The sequence below is a fragment of the Zingiber officinale genome, chromosome 6A, assembly GCF_018446385.1.
Source record: "Zingiber officinale cultivar Zhangliang chromosome 6A, Zo_v1.1, whole genome shotgun sequence".
Lineage (NCBI taxonomy): Eukaryota > Viridiplantae > Streptophyta > Magnoliopsida > Zingiberales > Zingiberaceae > Zingiber > Zingiber officinale.
Window position 1 is genome coordinate 84,504,549 of NC_055997.1, and position 21,332 is coordinate 84,525,880.

The 21,332-nt window shown below is 39.8% G+C and overlaps 1 protein-coding gene across 1 annotated transcript; it reads right to left on the bottom strand.

Annotated features, from left to right (window-relative positions):
- Positions 1–19,539: 19,539 nt before the first annotated feature.
- On the bottom strand, positions 19,540–20,790 carry LOC121994993. Its single transcript, XM_042548857.1, has one exon. The coding sequence runs from the start codon at positions 20,788–20,790 to the stop codon at positions 19,540–19,542; it is 1,251 nt and encodes a 416-aa protein (XP_042404791.1).
- Positions 20,791–21,332: the final 542 nt, after the last annotated feature.

Sequence of the window (21,332 nt, forward strand, 5' to 3'; positions counted from 1 at the left end):
AGTGTAATTAGGTATTAGTTTATCTTAACTATATAATTACACTAGTACACTTAGAGTGTATTGAGTAGGACCATTTAAGGTCGTTCCTTTTATACTGACTTTATGAAGGAACAAAGACCTCAATTATTATGGAAGTGTGTGCTCTTAATCTTAATATAATAACAAGCACATATATTTGATATTTATTTCTTTAATTTATCAATGGGTGAGATTTAGTTCGATAAATCAATAAGCCCGATAAGTTGGGAAATGATATCACTTATAGTGTGTGTTGTTGATTATAGAAGGAAACTGTGTCCTAGTGATCTAGGTTGAGAATGGCCCCAAGAGGAGCTCATAAATATTGTCATGTTAAACCCTGCAGGTGGACTTAGTCCGACATGACGATGAAGTTGAGTGGTACTACTCTTGGAGCTAGATATTAATTAAGTGAGTTGTCAGTAACTTACTTAATTAGTGGACATTTGTTATCTTAAACACAGGGAAACTACTCATAATAAGAAGGAGCTCAAATGTAATTTGGGATTGGTGTGATAGTTCAATAATAGTTCTCTAGTGAATAAATTATTATTGATAAAATTAAGTTGTTTCGGTGAACACGAGATGCTTAATTTTATCGGGAGACCAAACCAATTCCTCCTGTCCCCATCGTAGCCTCTTAATTATAAGTACTATACCCACCTATACCCACCTTCTTACCCATGGGCCAAGTTAGCTTGGAGACCAAGCAAGGGCCGGCCAAAGTTTGGTTCATGTGTGCTTCAAGGTGGCCGGCCCTAGCTTGGGTTCAAGCTTGGTGTGGCCGGCCCAAATTAAAATAAAAGGATTTTTATTTTTTAAAATTTTCTTATGTGGATAACATGATTTAAAAGGGAGTTTAAAAATTTAAATCTTTCCTTTTATAAGATTCTACAAAAGATTAAGAGAAGAGCTAAATCTCTTTCCTTATTTGTAGAATAAAAGGTTGATTTTAATTTTGGTAAAAACTTTCCTTTTAACCATGTTCATGATTTAAAAGTTTAAAAATTAATAATTCTCTTTTATTAGTTTCTACAAAAGATTAAGAAAAGATTTGATATCTTTCCTTATTTGTAGATTGAAAGGAGATTTTAATTTTTAGAGATAACTTTCCGGAAATTATCCACATGTTTAAAGAAAGATTTAATTTATAAAATTTCCTTTTAACCAATCATGAAGGGATAAAAATTATTGGAGAAATTTTTTATAAAATTTCCGGAAGCAAATAAGGAAGTTTTAATTTATGTTTAAAATTTTTATTTGCTTGGAGATTTGGTGTGACCGGCCATTATAATAACGAGAAGAAAAATTATTTTTAATTAAATAAATTTTTCCTTTTCATGGCAAAAGAATTAAGGAAGTTTTTATTAAAATTTCTTTATTTGCCAAGACCAAGGATTATAAAAGAGGAGGTGGAGGAGCCTTCATGGGTGAACAACCTCTATTCTTTTCCTCCCTCTCTTCCTTGGTTTTGGTGGCCGACCCTATTTCTCTCCTCTCCTCTTGTTGGCCGAAACCTATCTTCTTGGTGGAGCTCTTATTTGTGGCCGGATCAAGGAAGGAGAAGAAGAAGAGAAAGCAAGCCTCGTCTCTAGCATCCCTTGGAGCATTGGTGGTGGCCGAAATTCTTCATCCTTGAAGAAATTTATTGTGGCCGAAATCTAGAAGAAAGAAGGAAGGTGGAAAGGTGGTTCTCATCTCGGAAGATCGTTGCCCACACAACGTCCGAGGTTAGAAGAAGAATACGGTAGAAGATCAAGAGGTCTTTGTCTTCAAAAGAAAGGTATAACTAGTAATGTTTTTCCGCATCATGCTAGTTTTATTTCTTTGTAAAAATACCAAATACAAGAGGCATGCGATTCTAGTATTTCGAATTTGTTTTCGATGTTGTGTTCTTTAGTTTTTTCTTTTCCTTGTGATTTGATTGTTCTTTTCGGTTGACCTAAAGTTATTTAAGGAAATTAAATATTAGCTTTCCTTAAAAGGCTTTGTCTAGTCGGTGGTGGTTGCTCCCATATCCAAGAAGGTCATGTGCCTCGCCACGTCAGTACTGAAAGCCAATTTTGGAAATTAATATTTAATGAATTTAATAACCTAGGTGATTTGGATCGAAAGTGTTAAGTTCCGCAGGAGATCCAAGTCTAAACCTAAAAGAACAAATAAATTAAACTTTGGATTAAATGTGTTAAGTTCCGCAGGCGATCCAAGTTTAATTTAAAAGAACACATGGTAGCTAGGAAAAGGTTCAGACCTTTGTACAAAATTTTTGTACAGTGGAACCATTAGGTTTTCCGAGTAGCAACCAACAAGAGCAAAGTTTTTAAATCTGACCATGCTTGTTTATGTTTCTTCATGATGTATGATCTCTTACATGTTGTTAGTTTAAGTTTTCATGCTACATGTTGTATTAAAAAGTTTAGAACCTTACCTTTAGGTTTCGGCCAAGATTGAATATATGGCTTAGGGAAAAGTTTTGAAACCTAACTATGCTGGTATATGCTTTCTCATGATGTATGATCTTTGATATATGGTTAGTGTAAGTTTCATGCTTCATGTTGTGTTAAAAACCTAGAACCCTACCCCTTAGGTTTCGGCCAAGATTGAATATAAGGCTTAGAGCAAAGTTTTTAAATCTAACCATGCTTGTTTATGCTTCTTCATGATGTATGATCTCTTACATGTCGTTAGTTTAAGTTTTCATGCTACATGTTGTATTAAAAAGTTTAGAACCTTACCTTTAGGTTTCGGCCAAGATTGAATATATGGCTTAGAGCAAAGTTTTGAAACCTAACTATGCTTGTATATGCTTCCTCATGATGTATGATCTTTGATATATGGTTAGTGTAAGTTTCATGCTTCATGTTGTGTTAAAAACCTAGAACCCTACTCTTTAGGTTTCGGCCAAGAATGGAAGAAAGGCTTAGAGAAAAGTTTTGAAACCTAACTATGCTTGTATATGTTTCCTTATGATGTATGATCTTTAATATATGGTTAGTGTAAGTTTCATGCTTCATGTTGTGTTAAAAACCTAGAACCCTACTCTTTAAGTTTCGCCCAAGAATGGATGAAAGGCTTAGGGAAAAGTTTTGAAACCTAACTATGCTTGTATATGCTTCCTCATTATGTATGATCTTTGATATATGGTTAGTGTAAGTTTCATGCTCCATGTTATGTTAAAGACCTAAAACCCTACTCTTTAGGTTTCGGCCAAGTTATGATTTAAGGTTTGTAGGAGGATCAAAACCCCAACCATGCATGATAATGACTTCTTATGATGTGCTATGGAGTTTATGTCACTATGTTGTATGTTATATGCTAAATGTTATGTGCATTTATGTCATCATGTATATTTTCTCTATGATATGCTAAATGTTATGTGCACTTATGCCATCATGTATGTTTTCTCTATGATATGCTATATGTATGTGCACTTATGTCATTATGTTATGCAAGGCTTATGTATGATGAAAAGTCTAAGAGATGCTTCCCTTAAGTTGGGATTAAGAGCACTCTTCATGATATGACAAGAACATGATATGCTATGATAAGAAACATGGTATGTTATTTTACTTTGTATGGCTTGTACCGGGGATGGGCTCCTAAGTTGCCCCTAGGTCGATGGTCAATGAAACGGGCCTAGTAAGGGATGGGCTCCTAAGTGCCCCTAGGTCGATGGTCAAGGAAACGGACCTAGTTCCCAGTAGGTTCAAGATTAGCTATCTTGGATCTATTTAGGATGCGCGTAAATTCATGTATGTGGTACAAAGTCGGGCCCTCATGTTGAAATTATGTTTCAAGTAATCCCTTCCTTCGGAAGCAGCTGAGGGGCGGGCGTTACAGTTTGGTATCAGAGCAGGTCTGTCTTCCCACTACACACACATCAAGCCTCCATCCTGCCGCTCCAAGTAAGAATTTCTACTTACTCTATTCTTTAATTATGATAAGAAATACTTTAGTCTAAGTATGCATGGATATAGGTTAGAATGGTAATCTTATACTAGCCTTGTTGTGATTGATGAAGATAAGAATGGCCAGAAGACGCAATGCCAGAGCTGATGAGACAGTACCCTCACCTGATCTGATGGATGTAGTTACCGAGCTCTAGCGTCAAGTTACAAAACAACAGCAGGTGATTAATGTTCTGATGAATCAGCAGGAGAACCCTGCTACCCCACCAGTGAATCAGAATGCGATGTTAGTCGTACCTACGGCTGTACCAGTACCACCGGCACCAGTACCACCCGTGGGCCCTGCTCCAGTGGTTCGACAGGAGGCGTACCTGATTCAGTGGCAGAGGCTGAAGCCGAAAGCCTTCTCTGGAAATTGTGAACCATGGGACGCTCAAACCTGGTTCAAGACTGTAGAGAGTATAGTAGAGCTATTGGACTGGCCTGAACATGAGAATGTCAAGTGTGCATCGTTCTGCCTTACGAGAGATGCCAGAATGTGGTGGGACGAAGTTAAAGCAAAGAGACAAGTGAATCAGATGAGATGGACGGACTTCGAAACTGAATTTTTCGAAGAATTCTTTCACATGCGTGTGACAAACAAGCACTATAACGAGTTCACCGAGTTCCGACAAGGTGACCTATCAGTCAATGAAGCTGTGAAGAGATTCAACCGACTAGCGCGCCTATGCCCAGAGCTGGTCAGTACAGAAAGAGAAAGGGCCAGACTTATGCTGAAAATGCTCAAACCCGAGATAGCTTTGATGTGGGCAGGAGTTAATAGACCGCCATCAAGAGCTAATCGAGTGCCTTGATCACCGAACACTATTTGCAAGGCGAACGGGGCAAGAGTCAAGCCCGATCGGAGGACGAAATTTCAAAGCACCAGACCCAGAGAAAGGAAACCACAGCAAGGCAGAAAGCAAAGAATGGAGCAGACCCAAGGCCAGAATACAACCGACGTACCCTCGCTACTAATATGTGGAAGCATCCCGAGTATGGGATGGGCACAAAAAGGTGCTCAATTGTGGACTAGAAGGCATAGAGCCGAGAGCCCTAGTCGTGTCCGACACTCACCAAAAGTCTGCGTTCGACAGGTGCTCTCCCACACTCCGGATGTAGTCTCGATAGAGGCCCTCGGATAAGCCAAGGAGATTGGAAGCCCCATCATTACTAGATGCTAGGATTTTCTCTCTCACCAAGGAAGACGTGGCGAATGCTTCTACAGTTGTCACAAGTCAGATATTTATTTTCAGTCAGCATGCTACTGTATTATTTGATACTGGGGTGATGCACTCGTTCGTCTCTACACCTTTTACAAGGAAGATAGACATGTCACCACAAGCTTTAAATTACAAGTTCTTAACGACCCTGTCTTCGGGAGAAGTGATGTCATCTACTCATGTGCTGCGAGCTGCACCTATCAGAATCACAGACAAAGAGCTCTATTGTGATCTGATAGTGCTCGACATGCAAGACTATGACATGATATTGGGCATGGATTTCCTGAGTAAATACAGTGCTTCGATCGAGTGTCGTAAAAGAAAAGTGATTTTTCAGCCTAAAGCAGAACTGACATTTGAGTTTATGGGAGAGCCAAGGAAGGAGACTAAGGAATTCTTATCAGCCTTAAAGGTGCAAAAGATGTTAGACCGCGGATGCACTAGATTTCTAGCACATGTAGTCGATACTAGTCAAGCAGAGGACCAGAAGCGGGAAGATGTCAGAATTGTATGCAACTACCCAGAGGTATTCCCCGATGAACTACTAGGGTTAGCCCCGATAGAGAAGTTGAATTTGAGATCGAATTGATTCCTGGTACTAAGCCGATCTCTAAAGCACCTTACCGTATGTCGCCAGCTGAATTAAAGGAACTTCAGGAACAGCTACGGGAGTTGCTCAACAAGGGACTTATCCTCCCTAGTCACTCTCCATGGGGAGCTCCGGTACTGTTTGTGAAGAAGAAAGATGGGTCTATGCGAATGTGCATAGACTACCGAGCGCTGAATAAAGTGACGATCAAGAACAGGTACCCGCTACCACGGATTGACGACCTGTTTGACCAGTTAAAAGGTGTCACCGTCTTCTCTAAGATTGACCTGAGGTCTGGATATCATCAAGTAAAAGTGAAACAAGATGATATACTGAAGATGACTTTCTGAACAAGATATGGACACTATGAGTTCGTGGTTATGCCCTTCGGAGTGACGAATGCTCCTGCTTTGTTTATGGACCTGATGAATCGGGTATTCTCGGCATACCTCGACAAATTCATAATTGTCTTCATCGACGATATCCTCATCTATTCGAGAAACCAAGACGAGCATGTCGAACACCTGAATATGGTATTACAGATTCTTCGGGAGAAACAGCTCTATGTGAAATTCTCCAAATGTGAGTTCTGGCTCGATCGAGTATCATTCTTGGGTCATATTATCTCCAAGGATGGAGTGATGGTGGACCCGATAAAGATCGAAGCTGTGAGTAGCTGGAACAGGCCAAAGAATGCCAGAAAAATCAGAAGTTTTCTTGGGTTAGCAGGCTATTACAGGAAGTTTGTGGAGGGTTTCTCTAGAATTGCAACCCCAATGACCGTTCTCACCAGGAAGAACAGAAAGTACGAATGGACCGACGACTGCGAGAAGAGTTTCACGGAGTTGAAAAGGAGACTGACCAGTGCTCCAATCCTCACTCTTCCAGAAAGTAACGAAAACTTTGATATGTACAGTGACGCTTCCAGATTAGGACTCGGAGTTGTACTCATGCAGAATGGCAAGGTCATTGCCTATGCCTCTAGGCAACTCAAGGAACATGAAAAAAATTATCCCACTCACGATCTAGAGCTAGCTGTCGTGGTCTTCGCTCTCAAAATATGGAGACATTACCTATATGGAGCTCAGTGTAAGATTTATACAGATTACCAAAGTCTGAAATACTTCTTCACACAAAAAGACCTGAACATGAGACAACGCAGATGACTCGAACTGGTCAAGGACTATGACTACGAAATCTTCTACCATCCAGGAAAAGTCAACAAAGTGGCCGATGCGCTCAGCAGGAAAGTCTTGTGCCACCTTGATGTCACTATAGGTATTATCCCAACCCAAAAGTACCCGGAGTTATTTTAAGTTCGAGGGCGAACTTTTATGAGGTATGGGGATTGTAACTGTTGGAGTGTATACTGAAAGCCTAAGCTTTCGTAAACATTTATGTTAAATAAAGAATCACATTTGGTCAATTTATCTACATTTGTTTGTAGTTGTTCAATTAATTTATATTGTAGATAACATAGTATGTGGTGTCACATATAGAAGATGATGTTATCAGTACCTTATAAATTATAAACAGAAGCTCACGACCAAAATGGAAATGAACAAACCATTGGAAGGTCGTAGTGTAATTAGGAATTAGTTTATCTTAACTATATAATTACACTAGTACACTTAGAGTGTATTGAGTAGGACCATTTGAGGTTGTTTCTTTTATACTGACTTTATAAAGGAACAAATACCTCGGTTATTATGGAAGTGTGTGCTCTTAATCCTAATATAATAACAAGCACATATATTTGATATTTATTTCTTTAATTTATCAATGGGTGAGATTTAGTTCGATAAATCAATAAACCCGATAAGTTGGGAAATGATATCACTTATAGTGTGTGTTGTTGATTATAGAAGGAAACTGTGTCCTAGAGATACTAAGTTGATAATGTCCCCAAGAGGAGCTCATAAGGATTGTCATGTTAAACCCTGCAGGTGGACTTAGTCCGACATGACGATAAGGTTGAGTGGTACTACTCTTGGACTAAGATATTAATTAAATGAGTTGTCAGTAACTCACTTAATTAGTGGACATTCGATATCTTAAACACAAGGAGACTAACACACTCATAATAAGAAGGAGCCCAAAAATGTAATTTGGGATTGGTGCGGTAGTTCAATAATAGTTCTCTAGTGGAATGAATTATTATTGATAAAATTAAGTTGTGTGTTCGTTGCGAACACGGGATGCTTAATTTTATCGGGAGACCAAAACCAATTCCTCCTCTCGATCCCTATCGTAGCCTCTTATTTATAGAGTACTATACCCACCTAAAGGGGGTCGGCCAAGCTGGAATCTAGGTAGGCCTAAGCATGGTTTAGGGTGGCGGCCCTAGCTTGAACCCAAGCTAGAGAGGGCCGCCATAATTAAATTAAAAGGATTTTAATTTTAATTTTTATTATGTGGAAGATATAATTTATTAAAGAGAATTAAAATTAAAATATCTCTCTTAAAAGGATCTAAAGATTAAAGAAAGAAATTAGATCTCTTTCCTTATTTGTAGATCGAAAGATATTTTATTTTTCTCTTTAAAATTATTGAAAATTAAAATTATAGAAATTTTTTTATCAACCATGAAGGGATTTTAAAGGAAATTTTATTTTTAAAATTTCGAAGATAAATAAGGAAGTTTTAATTGTTGATTAAAATTGGCTTATTTGTTCTCCATGAGGTGGTTAAAAGATTCAATTAATTAGGAAATTTTATTTATTTTTCTTAATTAATTATTGTCAATAAAGTTAAGGAAATTTTATTATAAATAAATTTCCTTATTCACCAAAGCCAAGGAATATAAAAGGAGGGGTGGTTTCATGGGTGACAACTCTATTTTTTCTCCCTCTTTTGTTCCTTGGTGTGGTCACCATCATCATCCTCTCCCTCTCTTCCTCTTGTGGTGGTCGAACCTCTCTCCCCTTGGAGCTCTTGTGGTGGCGGATACTACTGAGAAGAAGAAGAAGGAGGAGAGAAAGCTAGCATCTCTTGGAGCTTGGTTGGTGTTTGATCTTCTTCCTTGGTGAAGCTTCCTTATTGGCCGAACCTAGCTTGGAGGAGAAGAAAGTGGTTGGTGGTTTCTCATCTCTGAAGATCGTTACCCACACAACGTCCAGGGTTAGAAGAGGAATACGGTAGAAGATCAAGAGGTCTTTCTAGAAGGTATAACTAGTAGTTTTTCCTTTTCCATCATACTAGTTATTTATGGAAATAATACCAAATACAAGAGGCTTACGTTCTAGTATTTGAATATGTTTTTCGAGTTGTGTTCTTTTGTTTTATTTTTACTTGTGATTTAATTGTTCTTTTCGGTTAACCTAAAGTTATTTTAGGAAATTAAATATTAGATTTCTATAAAAGGTTTTGTCTAGTCGGTGGTGGTTGCTCCCATATCCAAGAAGGTCACCTTGCCACGTCAATACTGGGAACCAATTATGGAAATTAATATTTAATGGAATTAATAACTTAAGGTGATTTAGGTCGAACGTGTAAGTTCGCAGGAGATCCAAGTCAAAACCTAAAATAACAAATAGATTAAGTTTTGGATCAAACATGTTAAGTTCCATGAGCGATCCAAAATTTAATTTAAAAGAACACATGGTAGCTAGGAAAAGGATCGGACCTTTATGAAAATTTTTGCAATGGAACCTCTAGGCTTTCCAGAGTAGCAACCAACAATCGTATCGAGCTAGGGTTTTGCCTTTGTGTATTTGGTATTAGTTTAATTATGCACGTGCCATACATAATTTAGGCAGTTAATAGTAGGATGTCTTAACTTTTGGATGCGGGATCCAACTATTATGACTTTTAGTTATTATGTGTGTGACTTGGACATGTCAGGGCATTTATATGTGTGTGCATGATTGTATTAAATACAGCAGGAGCGTATTTAGTTTTATTAGGATTTTATTTTCGATCTAGATATATACATTCCTTTTATGGAATATAGGATCAAAATGTAAAATTCTATTTATGTCATGATCAAATCTTTGCAAAGCGTGGAACCTTACAGGACCGTAGGCGTGGGAACTAGAGCAAGATGGATCGCGGCTAGAACCCGATGGCGGTGGCGAATACGGCGACTTGGGATTGACAACACGAGGACAACTATAGATAAAAGTCATAATAGTTGAAAATTAGATTTTCTATTTATTGCTTTTATATTGTCTTTGTGTGTGTGCATGTTAGTATACATGACTAGTAGGCTAGCATAGTTAAAATTCCTCGCTTATAAATAACTAAGTGGGAGAGAGATTTTAAATAAATCCCATGGTCTCCATTCTTGGTTTGTAAGTATGCAAACAAACTTGCGTTGGCTCTCGAGTGCCTTCCTCCATAGCGGATGAGCTTGTTTGTGGATCACTAGAATGGACTTCATTTTGGATGACTATAGGAAGTTAATTAAGAGCGTGTGATCTTCCCCACGGAAGGGCATAATCTTATTAATGGACTTAGTGTCAAGTAATGGTATACACTTAGACATCTAATAGTATCCTCCCATCGAGTCATCGCTATTATTTGTGTGACGAAAGACACCAACTATTAATTTTATTTGTCGAAAAGTTAGGTTGACAAGATAATAAAATTAATGGGTTAAAACCCTCCTTTTACAAATGTTGAATTTGTATATGTCCACACTAACGTGGCATACAAAATTCACGGTGTTTTGAGGTGTTGGTTAATTTAAAATAGTATTGTTTGAGGAATCAATATTATTCTAAATTTAGAGTTCGACCAAAAGTTATTTGTGATTCTTAGGATGACTTTCAACCCATCCATCATACTTCAATGGAATAGACTTATTGGACCTAATTACATAGATTGGAAAAGAAACACGGACATTGTTCTTCTTTTGAAGCTATAAATTTATCTTGTGAGCCTTGCCAAGCACCCATCTTGGTGAATCTACGAAGAGATTGAATATCATAGGAAATGGGTAAAGCGGATGAGATGGCGGCGGTGTTACATTTGGCTTCGATGTCAAATGTATTGCAACATCGAGATCAAGATTTACCAACGACTTATGATATTATGAACAATCTCAAGGAACTCTTTGGATCAGGATAGGGCTTCAGACAAGAAGCCATGAGAAAGATAATGACGACCACCATGCAAGAGGGTACTCTGTGAGGGATCATATCCTAAAGATGATGGCTTATCCGAATGAGATATAGATCCTTGGAGGAGAAATTGGGGAAACCCGGATCGATATGATCCTCCAAACACTACCTAGAAGTTTTGAGCAATTCACGAATTACAATATGAATAAAAGGGTATATTCATTGGCGGACGTACTGACATAACTTCAGGCAGCAGAAGGATTGTTTCGTCACAACTCTCATATTCACTATGTTGAAAATGGTTCTACTAAGCCGAAAGGAAGAAGAAGAAGAAACAAGTTGGTTCAAGAAAGAATAAAACTCAGTACGGGATTTAAAGTCGGAGTGAAGAAGTCAGAAGGCAAGTGCTTCATCTCACGATCGGGGCATTGGAAGGCGATCGTCCTCGTAGGGAATCGAACAACAAAGGTATATCTCATGCTCTAGTTGTTGAAACATGTTTAGCGGTGTTATCTACCTTTTGGTTTGTCAGAGATACGGAGCCACCGATCATGTCCCGTAATTCCTGCAGGGGTTCCACGACTAACTGAAGGAGAGATTACCGTCTACATGGGCAATGCTACTAAGGTGGCGGCTATTGCAGTGGGAGACGTCTACTTATCTTTTAGTAGTAATAGAAATTTGGTTTTAAGAAATTGTTTTTATGTACCCAGTTTTAGAAAGAATTTAATTTCAGTTTCTAAACTGTTTTTAGATGGATATTCAGTTTCTTTCAGTAACGATGTAGTTATTAAGAGAAATAAAGTGATTATCTGTTCTGGTACATTAGTTGGCAATTTGTATACTTTAAATCCAATTTCTTCCACAAAGCAAAACAAGGAAATTTATAACTCATCTTCTAACTCAAATAAAAGAAAAGAACCTTCAGAAATGAACCAAGCATATCTTTGGCATCTAAGGCTTGGTCATATTAACTTAAGTAGGATTCAGAGGCTAATAGCCGATGGACTTTTGGATTCAGTAGAGTTGGAAAATTTTCCAACTTGTGAATCTTGCTTAAAGGGATTTGGGTTCATTAGACTTTTTATCAACCATGAAGGGATTTTAAAGGGAAATTTTATTTTTTAAAATTTCTAAAGATAAATAAGGAAGTTTTAATTGTTGATTAAAAATTGGCTTATTTGTTCTCCATGAGGTGGTCGGCCACAATTCAATTAATTAGGAAATTTTATTTATTTTTTCTTAATTAATTATTGTCAAATAAAGTTAAGGAAATTTTATTATAAATAAATTTCCTTATTTGACAAAGCCAAGGAATATAAAAGAAGGGGTAGGGGTGTCTTCATGAGGTACAACTTCTATTATTTCTCTCCCTCTTTTGTTCCTTGGTGTGGCCGGCCATCATCATCCTCTCCCTCTCTTCCTCTTGTGGTGGTCGAACCTCTCTCTCCCCTTGGAGCTCTTGTGGTGGCCGGATACTACTTGGAGAAGAAGAAGAAGAAGGAGAAAAAGCTAGCATCTCTTGGAGCTTGGTTGGTGTTTTGATCTTCTTCCTTGGTGAAGCTTCCTTATTGTGGCCGAACCTAGCTTGGAGGAGAAGGTGGTTGGTGGTTTCTCATCTCGGAAGATCGTTGCCCGCACAACGTCCGAGGTTAGAAGAGGAATACGGTAGAAGATCAAGAGGTCTTTCTAGAAGGTATAACTAGTAGTTTTTCCTTTTCCGCATCATACTAGTTATTTATGGAAATAATACCAAATACAAGAGGCTTACGTTATAGTATTTCGAATATGTTTTTCGGAGTTGTGTTCTTTTGTTTTATTTTTCCTTGTGATTTGATTGTTCTTTTCGGTTAACCTAAAGTTATTTTAGGAAATTAAATATTAGATTTCTATAAAAGATTTTGTCTAGTCGGTGGTGGTTGCTCCCATATCCAAGAAGGTCATGTGCCTCGCCACGTCAGTACTGGGAACCAATTATGGAAATTAATATTTAATGGAATTAATAACTTAAGGTGATTTGGGTCGAACGTGTTAAGTTCCGCAGGAGATCCAAGTCAAAACCTAAAAGAACAAATAGATTAAGTTTTGGATCAAATATGTTAAGTTTCGCAGGCGATCCAAAATTTAATTTAAAAGAACACATGGTAGGTTGGAAAAGGTTCAGACCTTTGTACAAAATTTTTTACAGTGGAACCTCTAGGCTTTCCGAGTGGCAACCAACAGTAACACCCGTAGGATAGCAATTTTATGAATTTTTCCCATGATTAAAATAGGCTTTATGTAGATTTTTCAAAAAATAAAAAGGAAATAGAACCAAAAAGAGGCATGACCAAGGTTTGAACCTTGGACCTCTTAGCAAGTGGTTTTAGGTAATAACCAGTAGCCCCAGCAGAGGTGTGCTGTTAGGAAAAGAAGGGAGATTGTAGTTAAGCTGAAGGCCCCTTCACTTAGAAGGAGACTTAGAAGGAGAAGTTTGAGTTCTCTTCTTCCTTCCCAATGAGAAGATGGTTTTGTCTTCTTCCTTCATTTTGGCATAAATAAGAGGGAGGAAGGAAAATTTTTATTTTGTCTTCTCTCTATTTCCTCCTCTCTTCTTCCACCGAAATTCCCAACCATTTCCTTCATTTGCCGAAACTAAGCTAAAGGGGATCTTCTTCCTAGGCAAACTTCTCAACAAGGGTCTTGTTATTTAGCGAAAGGAAGTAAGTATTCCCTCACCTGCAGTACAAGTAGCCCTCGTATGCTTTATGTTTAAAGGTGGTTTGAAAAACCTAGGGAATTGCCTTGCAAGTTTCGGCCAAGATTGAATATATGGCTTAGGGAAAAGTTTTGAAACCTAACTATGCTTGTATATGCTTCCTTATAATGTATGATCTTTGATATATGGTTAGTGTAAGTTTCATGCTTCATGTTGTGTTAAAAACCTAGAACCCTACTCTTTAGGTTTCGGCCAAGAATTGAAGAAAGGCTTAGGGAAAAGTTTTGAAACCTAACTATACTTGTATATGCTTCCTTATGATGTATGATCTTTGATATATGGTTAGTGTAAGTTTCATGCTTCATGTTGTGTTAAAAACCTAGAACCCTACTCCTTAGGTTTCGGCCAAGATTGAATATAAGGCTTAGAGCAAAGTTTTTAAATCTAACCATGCTTGTTTATGCTTCTTCATGATGTATGATCTCTTACATGTTGTTAGTTTAAGTTTTCATGTTACATGTTGTATTAAAAAGTTTAGAACCTTACCTTTAGGTTTCGGCCAAGATTGAATATATGGCTTAGGGAAAAGTTTTGAAACCTAACTATGCTTGTATATGCTTCCTCATTATGTATGATCTTTGATATATGGTTAGTGTAAGTTTCATGCTTCATGTTGTGTTAAAAACCTAGAACCCTACCCCTTTGTTTTCGGCCAAGATTGAATATAAGGCTTAGAGCAAAGTTTTTAAATCTAACCATACTTGTTTATGCTTCTTCATGACTTATGATCTCTTACATGTTGTTAGTTTAAGATTTCATGCTACATGTTGTATTAAAAAGTTTAGAACGCCAAGATTGAATATATGGCTTAGAGCAAAGTTTTGAAACCTAACTATGCTTGTATATGCTTCCTCATGATGTATGATCTTTGATATATGGTTAGTGTAAGTTTCATGCTTCATGTTGTGTTAAAAACCTAGAACCCTACTCTTTAGGTTTCGGCCATGAATGGAAGAAAGGCTTAGGGAAAAGTTTTGAAACCTAACTATGCTTGTATATGCTTCCTTATGATGTATGATCTTTGATATATGGTTAGTGTAAGTTTCATGCTTCATGTTGTGTTAAAAACCTAGAACCCTACTCTTTAAGCTTCGCCCAAGAATGGATGAAAGGCTTAGGGAAAAGTTTTGAAACCTAACTATGCTTGTATATGTTTCCTCATTATGTATGATCTTTGATATATGGTTAGTGTAAGTTTCATGCTCCATGTTATGTTAAAGACCTAAAACCCTACTCTTTAGGTTTTGGCCAAGTTATGATTTAAGGTTTGTAGGAGGATCAAAACCCCAACCATGTATGATAATGACTTCTTATGATGTGCTATGGAGTTTATGTCACTATGTTGTATGTTATATGCTAAATGTTATGTGCATTTATGCCATCATGTATGTTTTCTCTATGATATGCTAAATGTTATGTGCACTTATGTCATCATGTATGTTTTCTCTATGATATGCTATATGTATGTGCACTTATGTCATTATGTTATGCAAGGCTTATGTATGATGAAAAGCCTAAGAGATGCTTCTCTTAAGTTGGGATTAAAAGCACTTTTCATGATATGACAAGAACATGATATGACAAGAACATGATATGTTATGATATGATAAGAAACATTGTATGTTATTTTACTTTGTATGACTTGTACCGGGGATGGGCTCCTAAGTTGCCCCTAGGTCGATAGTCAATGAAACGGGCCTAGTAAGGGATGGGCTCCTAAGTGCCCCTAGGTCGATGGTCAAGGAAACGGGCCTAGTTCCTAGTAGGTTCAAGATTAGCTACCTTGGATCTATTTAGGATGCGCGTAAATTCATGTATGTGGTACAAAGCCGGGCCCTCATGTTGAGATTATGTTTAAGTATTTATATGATATATATATATATATATATATATTCAAAGGACATCTTGCATATGCTCATTTCATGATACATGTTTTCAAAAGGACATCTTGCATATACCTATTCATGCTAAATGTTTTCTTTATGTTCTAGTAAGATGTTTCTTTTTGGAAAATATGTCTATGATGCCTAGATAATCATGCTATTACTTTATGTATGAGCTCTCACATGCTATGTTATGATTGATTTACATGAGTATGACTCCACTTTATGCTAGCATGCAAAATTTATATATGGATGTTGGTTGAATGAACATGTCACCACTTTATGTTTAGATGCATGATTTATGTTTTGTGAGTAGGAAAGAATCTTACTAAGCCTATGAGCTTATAGTTTAATTTCCCTTGTACTACAGATAAAGAAAAAGAATGATTGAATTAAAAAGGGAGCAGCAGGAAGGGCAAGAATGTGTGTGGCAGTGACATGGTGGAATAAATCTGCTTCATGCTTATATGTTTTAAAACTTTACATGTGAATCATATTTTGCTACATGATATTTTTTTTATGGTGCATACTTATTATGAACTTATGTTTCCATGTTTCATGTTAGTATGCTTTATGATAATGGACATGCTTCTATGATAACATGAAATATGAAAAATGATTATTAGGTTTTATTTATTTACTTCCGCTGCCATGTATGCATGTATGTATGTTTTCTGTTCTATGTTTCAAGTAACCCCGTCCTTCGGAAGCAGCTAAGGACCGGGCGTTACAGTTACCACTTGTAGTACTAGCTCTAGTGGTTCCGCCAGTTCCCACGGCGAGCTCTACTCACCCTATTGATATAATTGCGGCACGAGCTCAGATCCCAGCTTTGGCAAAGTCAATGAAAAGTCGATTCATGCTATTCCACGGAGTCTGACTCGAACGTGGCTCAGTGTTGGATAGAGACGATGGAGCAGACTTTCTTCTATATAGCTTGCTCCGAGTGGGAGAAGGCAGAGCTGGCTGCTTTCTATTTACGGGACGAGGCCGATATCTGGTGGGACATGCAGTGCTCAATCATAGGCGAGCAACACATCACTTGGGCAAGATTTAGAGAGACTTTTGAGAGTCGGTATTTTCCACGGTTATATCAGATGACATGTCGTTAGGATTTTCTGAGTTTTCGGCAGAACAACCATACAGCGATAGAAAACAATGTTGAATTTAATCAGTTAGCCAGATTTTATCCAGAGTTAGTTGCTGAGAATAGGTCACGTATGCTTCAGTTTGTCCAAGGACTGGATGAACATCTTCAAGTAAAGATTACGGGTTTTGGTAATTCATCTTACATTGAGACATTGGATAGAGCCCTTATGATTAAGTTGGCTCAGCAGAGAACTAGTGCGGACAAGAAAAGGAAGCAAACAGATCGAACTTTAGGACAGATCCAGCAGCCACAGGCTACCGGACAACACCAAAGTGTTCACAGTCAATCGGGTCTGGGTACTTCTAGGGCATCTGGCCAACCTCAGAAATCAGGGTGGACCTCATCAGGACGTTTCCAATCTTCTCAGGAGAACCAGAAACAGCCCGCCAATGACGTGCACTGCACTCGATGTGGGTCCAGGGATCATATCACATCAGCTTGCACCTTGGGACAGTCAGTTTGCTACTATTGCAAACTCCCTGGGCACATGAGCCGAGATTGTTCGCTGAAGGCTCAACACGTGGCTTTCGAGGTTTCTGTTCAAGGAGGGCAGTACAGTCAGATAGGGACTCAACGAGGGGGGCAGAAGGTCCAATCTTCGCATCCCCAATAAAGGACAAGCCCCCCTGCAGTAGCTGTATATGGCATGCACGGACAGGAGCACTTCAGTGTTTTTACGGTATCACAGAGTCCTATCTCGGGACCTCAGTATCTGACGCAGGGGCAGTATCAGTTGCATCCTTAGTCGCTAGTGCAGTATCAGTTGCAGCCCCAGCCACTGGTTCAGTACCAGTTGCAGCCTCAGTTACTAGTTCAGTACCAGTCGCAGCCCCAGCCACCGTCGAGTTCTTGAACTCATCCCGTTGCTTATTTCCTATTTCAGGTTGAAGCTGTCAGGAGGTTCCAGTCGCTAGTCCCCACTCTATGTTGTGACAGTTTCTATTTTCAGTCTTTGTTTTCTAGTTATATATATACATACTGGCCATCACAAATCTGTGATGAATCCACATTCGTCCCAAAATTCGTCACAAATTTATAAAAGATGGTCGAGCTTTGTAGGGGAGAAAAGCGACATTTTCTCGAATGAATCCAGATTTATAGCAAATTTGCAACGAATCCAGATTCATTGCAGATTTGTGACGAATCTAAATTTGTTGTAAATTTACGACAAATCTTGATTCGTTGCATATTTGCTACGAAAATATGTTTTTGTCGTAAATTTACAATGAAAATAGGGTTTTTTTAGTTGTGGTTATTTGCAATTATGCAACATTTTTTACGACAAAAAATTTTCATTCCAAATTTGGAACGAAATATCTAGGCAGGAGAAAGTTCTGGTGAAAAGTCAGGCAATTGGGAAGTCCAAGTGTGATCTTGGCAAAGGAGAAAGTGCTGGTGAGGAGCCGGGCAATTGGAAAGTCCAAGTGTGATCTTGACAAAGGAAAAAGTCCTGGTGAGGAGCCAGGCGATTGGAAAGCCCAAGTGTGATCTTGGCAAAGGTTGTAAGTCCAAGCATGTGGTCTTGGCAAGGTAAGTCCTAGTGTGACTTGGTAAGGAGAACTCGACAACTAGAATGAGGTCGAAGGAAGCTCTTGAAGGCAAGGCGTGAAGGATGGGGAGATATCAGAGGGATGCAAGGCTGATGGAGGAGACTAGAAGGCTAGTTCGAGGTTGGTAGGGTGTGGCCAAATACTAGGCATGGAGACCCAACAGGTCACAGTTGACCGGGAGTTGGGTTAGAGACTTTGGACTTGAGTTTGAGTCAAGTCCAGGCTGCTCAATCGATCGGGCGATCGATTGAACCAGAGTCCAATCGATCAGCTGATCGATTAGAGTGTGCTGTGAAGGAAGGAATGACCCAATCGATTGGTCGATCGATTGGGACCATAATTCACAAGCACAGAGGCCTTCCCAATCGATCGGGTGATCGATTGGGAGCTGTTGATCGATCAGCCGATCGATTGGGCAGGGAAGTTCTCGCACGATCGCGAGAACACAGAAAGCTTCTGAATCAATCCACAGATCGATTCAGACTATCCCAATCGATTAGCCGATCGATTGGGATTCAATCGTTGGGCAGGATGTAGGTGATAGACGGCTGCGATGGAGCGGTGCTGACGTGTCAATCGATTGGGGATTGATTGGATCGATTGGGAGCACTGTTTAAAGCCTGGGCGGAGCGTTTTCTCCGCAGATCTTTTGCGATTTGTTTCCTGCGAGCTTACAGCGATCTTCTTCTATCTTCACCGCCAGTTCTTGAAAGCTCTTGGGAGTGTTCTCTCAAGGTTCAAGAGGCAACAACAAGCACAAGTAAGCAAGAAGAGAGTCTCTTTACGTGTATTTGTAATTCTTATTCTTGTATTTTTGTGTGTATTGTTGTGTGAGTTTGTACGAGGCTTCTCCGCCTCCGGCTGCGACCGAGAAGGAGTTATTCATAGTGGAGATAGCGTGTCGTGTGTGGATCCTTTGATTAGTCACCTCATCTTGAGGTGGATACCAAGTAAATCCTAATTGTTAGCGTTGTGAGTGTTTATGTCTTTGTATTTCACTGCACATTATCAAGACGAAGCAAACCGACGCAAGCGCGACGAGCTGCTATTCCCCCCCCCCCCTCTAGCGGGCACAAAGGTCCCAATAGGTAAGCCGTCAGCCGGACGGCTGCTTTGGCGCGTGCTTCGTCCACTAAGTCCAGCTCCAGGAATCTCTGCTCGGCATTCCCCTCACTATATTGCTGCAGACGATCGGACTCAATTCCAACTTCAACAGGGATGACTGCTTCGCCTCCATAAACCAAATGGAACGGTGGCATTCTCATCCCCTCCTTTGGGGTAGTGCGGATTACCCATAGCACGCCTAGAAGCTCGTCCGCCCAGCTGCCCTCGATGTGGTCGAGCCGAACTTGAAGAATTCACAGAATCTCCTGATTGGCGACTTTAGCTTGTCCGTTGCTCTGGGGATACACCACAGAAATGAAGGCCTGCTGAATCTCGTAGCCTTCGCACCATTCTCTAAGACGTTGCCCGGTGAACTGTCTCCCATTGTCGGAGACGAGCCGACGCAGAATTTCGAACCGACATATGATGTGCTGCCAGATGAATTTCTGAATCATTTGCTTGGTTATTTTTGCGATCGGCTCGGCTTCGACCCATTTGGAGAAGTAGTCTACCGCGACGAGCAGGAACTTTCGTTGGTCGATTGTCATGGGGAAGGACCCCTCTATATCCATACCCCACTGGTCGAATGGGCAGGATACTGTGGACGTCGTCATCTCTTCTGTGGGTTGGTGTGAGAGGTTGTGATACCTCTGGCAGGATAGGCAGGTAGACACTGTCCGAGCCGCGTCTGCTTGGAGGGTTAGCCAAAAATATCCGGCCAGCAGTATCTTTTTGGCTAATGATCGACCGCCTGGGTGTCCTATGCAAGTTTCTTGATGCACTTCCTGTAAGATGTAATCGATGTCCTCTAGTCTGACGCACTTAAGTAGGGGTCGGGAGAAAGCTTTCTTGTACAGTTGATCCCCGATCATTGTGAATCTTCCTGCTCTCCTTCTCAACAGGTGGGCTTCCTCCCGATCGGATGGTGTAATTCCTGACCGCAGGAACTCTATCAATGATATCCTCCAATCATTCGGGAAGGTGAGTCCTTTCATCCGATCGACGTGTGCCACCAGAGATACCTGCTCGATCGGCTGTAATATAATGACTAGGGAGATGGAGCTGGCTAGCTTAGTCAGTTCGTCCGCCACTTGATTTTCTGCTCGGGGTATCTTCTGAGCAACCACCTCCCGGAAGTTGGCTTTTAGCTTTTCAAAGGCCTTGGCGTAGAGCTTGAGCTGAGTGTTGTTTATCTCAAATATCCAAGTGAGTTGATGGGCGGCTAACTGGGAATCTGAGTGAATCGAAACTTTAATCGCTCCGACATGCCGAGCAGCTTGTAGACCTGTTATGAGCGCCTCGTACTCGGCTTCGTTATTAGTCGCCCGGTATTCCAGCCGAACCGATAGATGCATCCGCTCTTCCTGAGGAGAGACTAGTAGCACACTGACTCCACTTTCTTGCCAAGTGGACGATCCGTCCACATATATCCTCCAAGTGCCTTCTGGCTCATGATTCTGAACTTCGGTGACAAAGTTCGCCAAGGATTGCGCTTTGATGGTCATCCGGGGCTGATATTGTATGTCAAATTCACTAAGCTCTGTTGTCTATTTAATCAGCCATCCAGATGCCTTTGGATTGAGAAGGACTCTACCCAGAGGGCTGCTGGTCATTACTATTATTGTGTGCGCAAGGACGTATGGCCGAAGTCTCTGAGCGGCGAGCACCAATGCAAAGGCAAGTTTCTCGAGACTAGTGTAGCGAGATTCAACATCTTTTAAGATATGGCTCAGGAAGTACCCTAGTTGTTCCGCGTCGTTCGATCGTACTAGCGTCGAGCCGACAGCGTGCTCGGTCGAGGATAGATAAATACGAAGCGGCTCGCCGGCAGCTGGCTTAGCCAATACAGGCAAAGAATTCAGATATGTCTTTATCTCTTCAAAGGCCTTATCGCATTTTTCGTCCCATTAGAACTTGGTAGCTCGGTGTAGTATCTTGAAAAAAGGGAGGCTCCGATCAGCGGACTTAGAGATGAACTGGGATAAGGCAGTTATCCGACCGGTGAGGCGCTGAACTTCCTTTAAATTTCTTGGTGGCGACATATCTT

What these genes read in the sequence shown, in the direction of transcription:
- LOC121994993 (XM_042548857.1), bottom strand. Translation starts at nt 20,790, where the DNA reads ATGACCATCAAAGCGCAATCCTTGGCGAACTTTGTCACCGAAGTTCAG.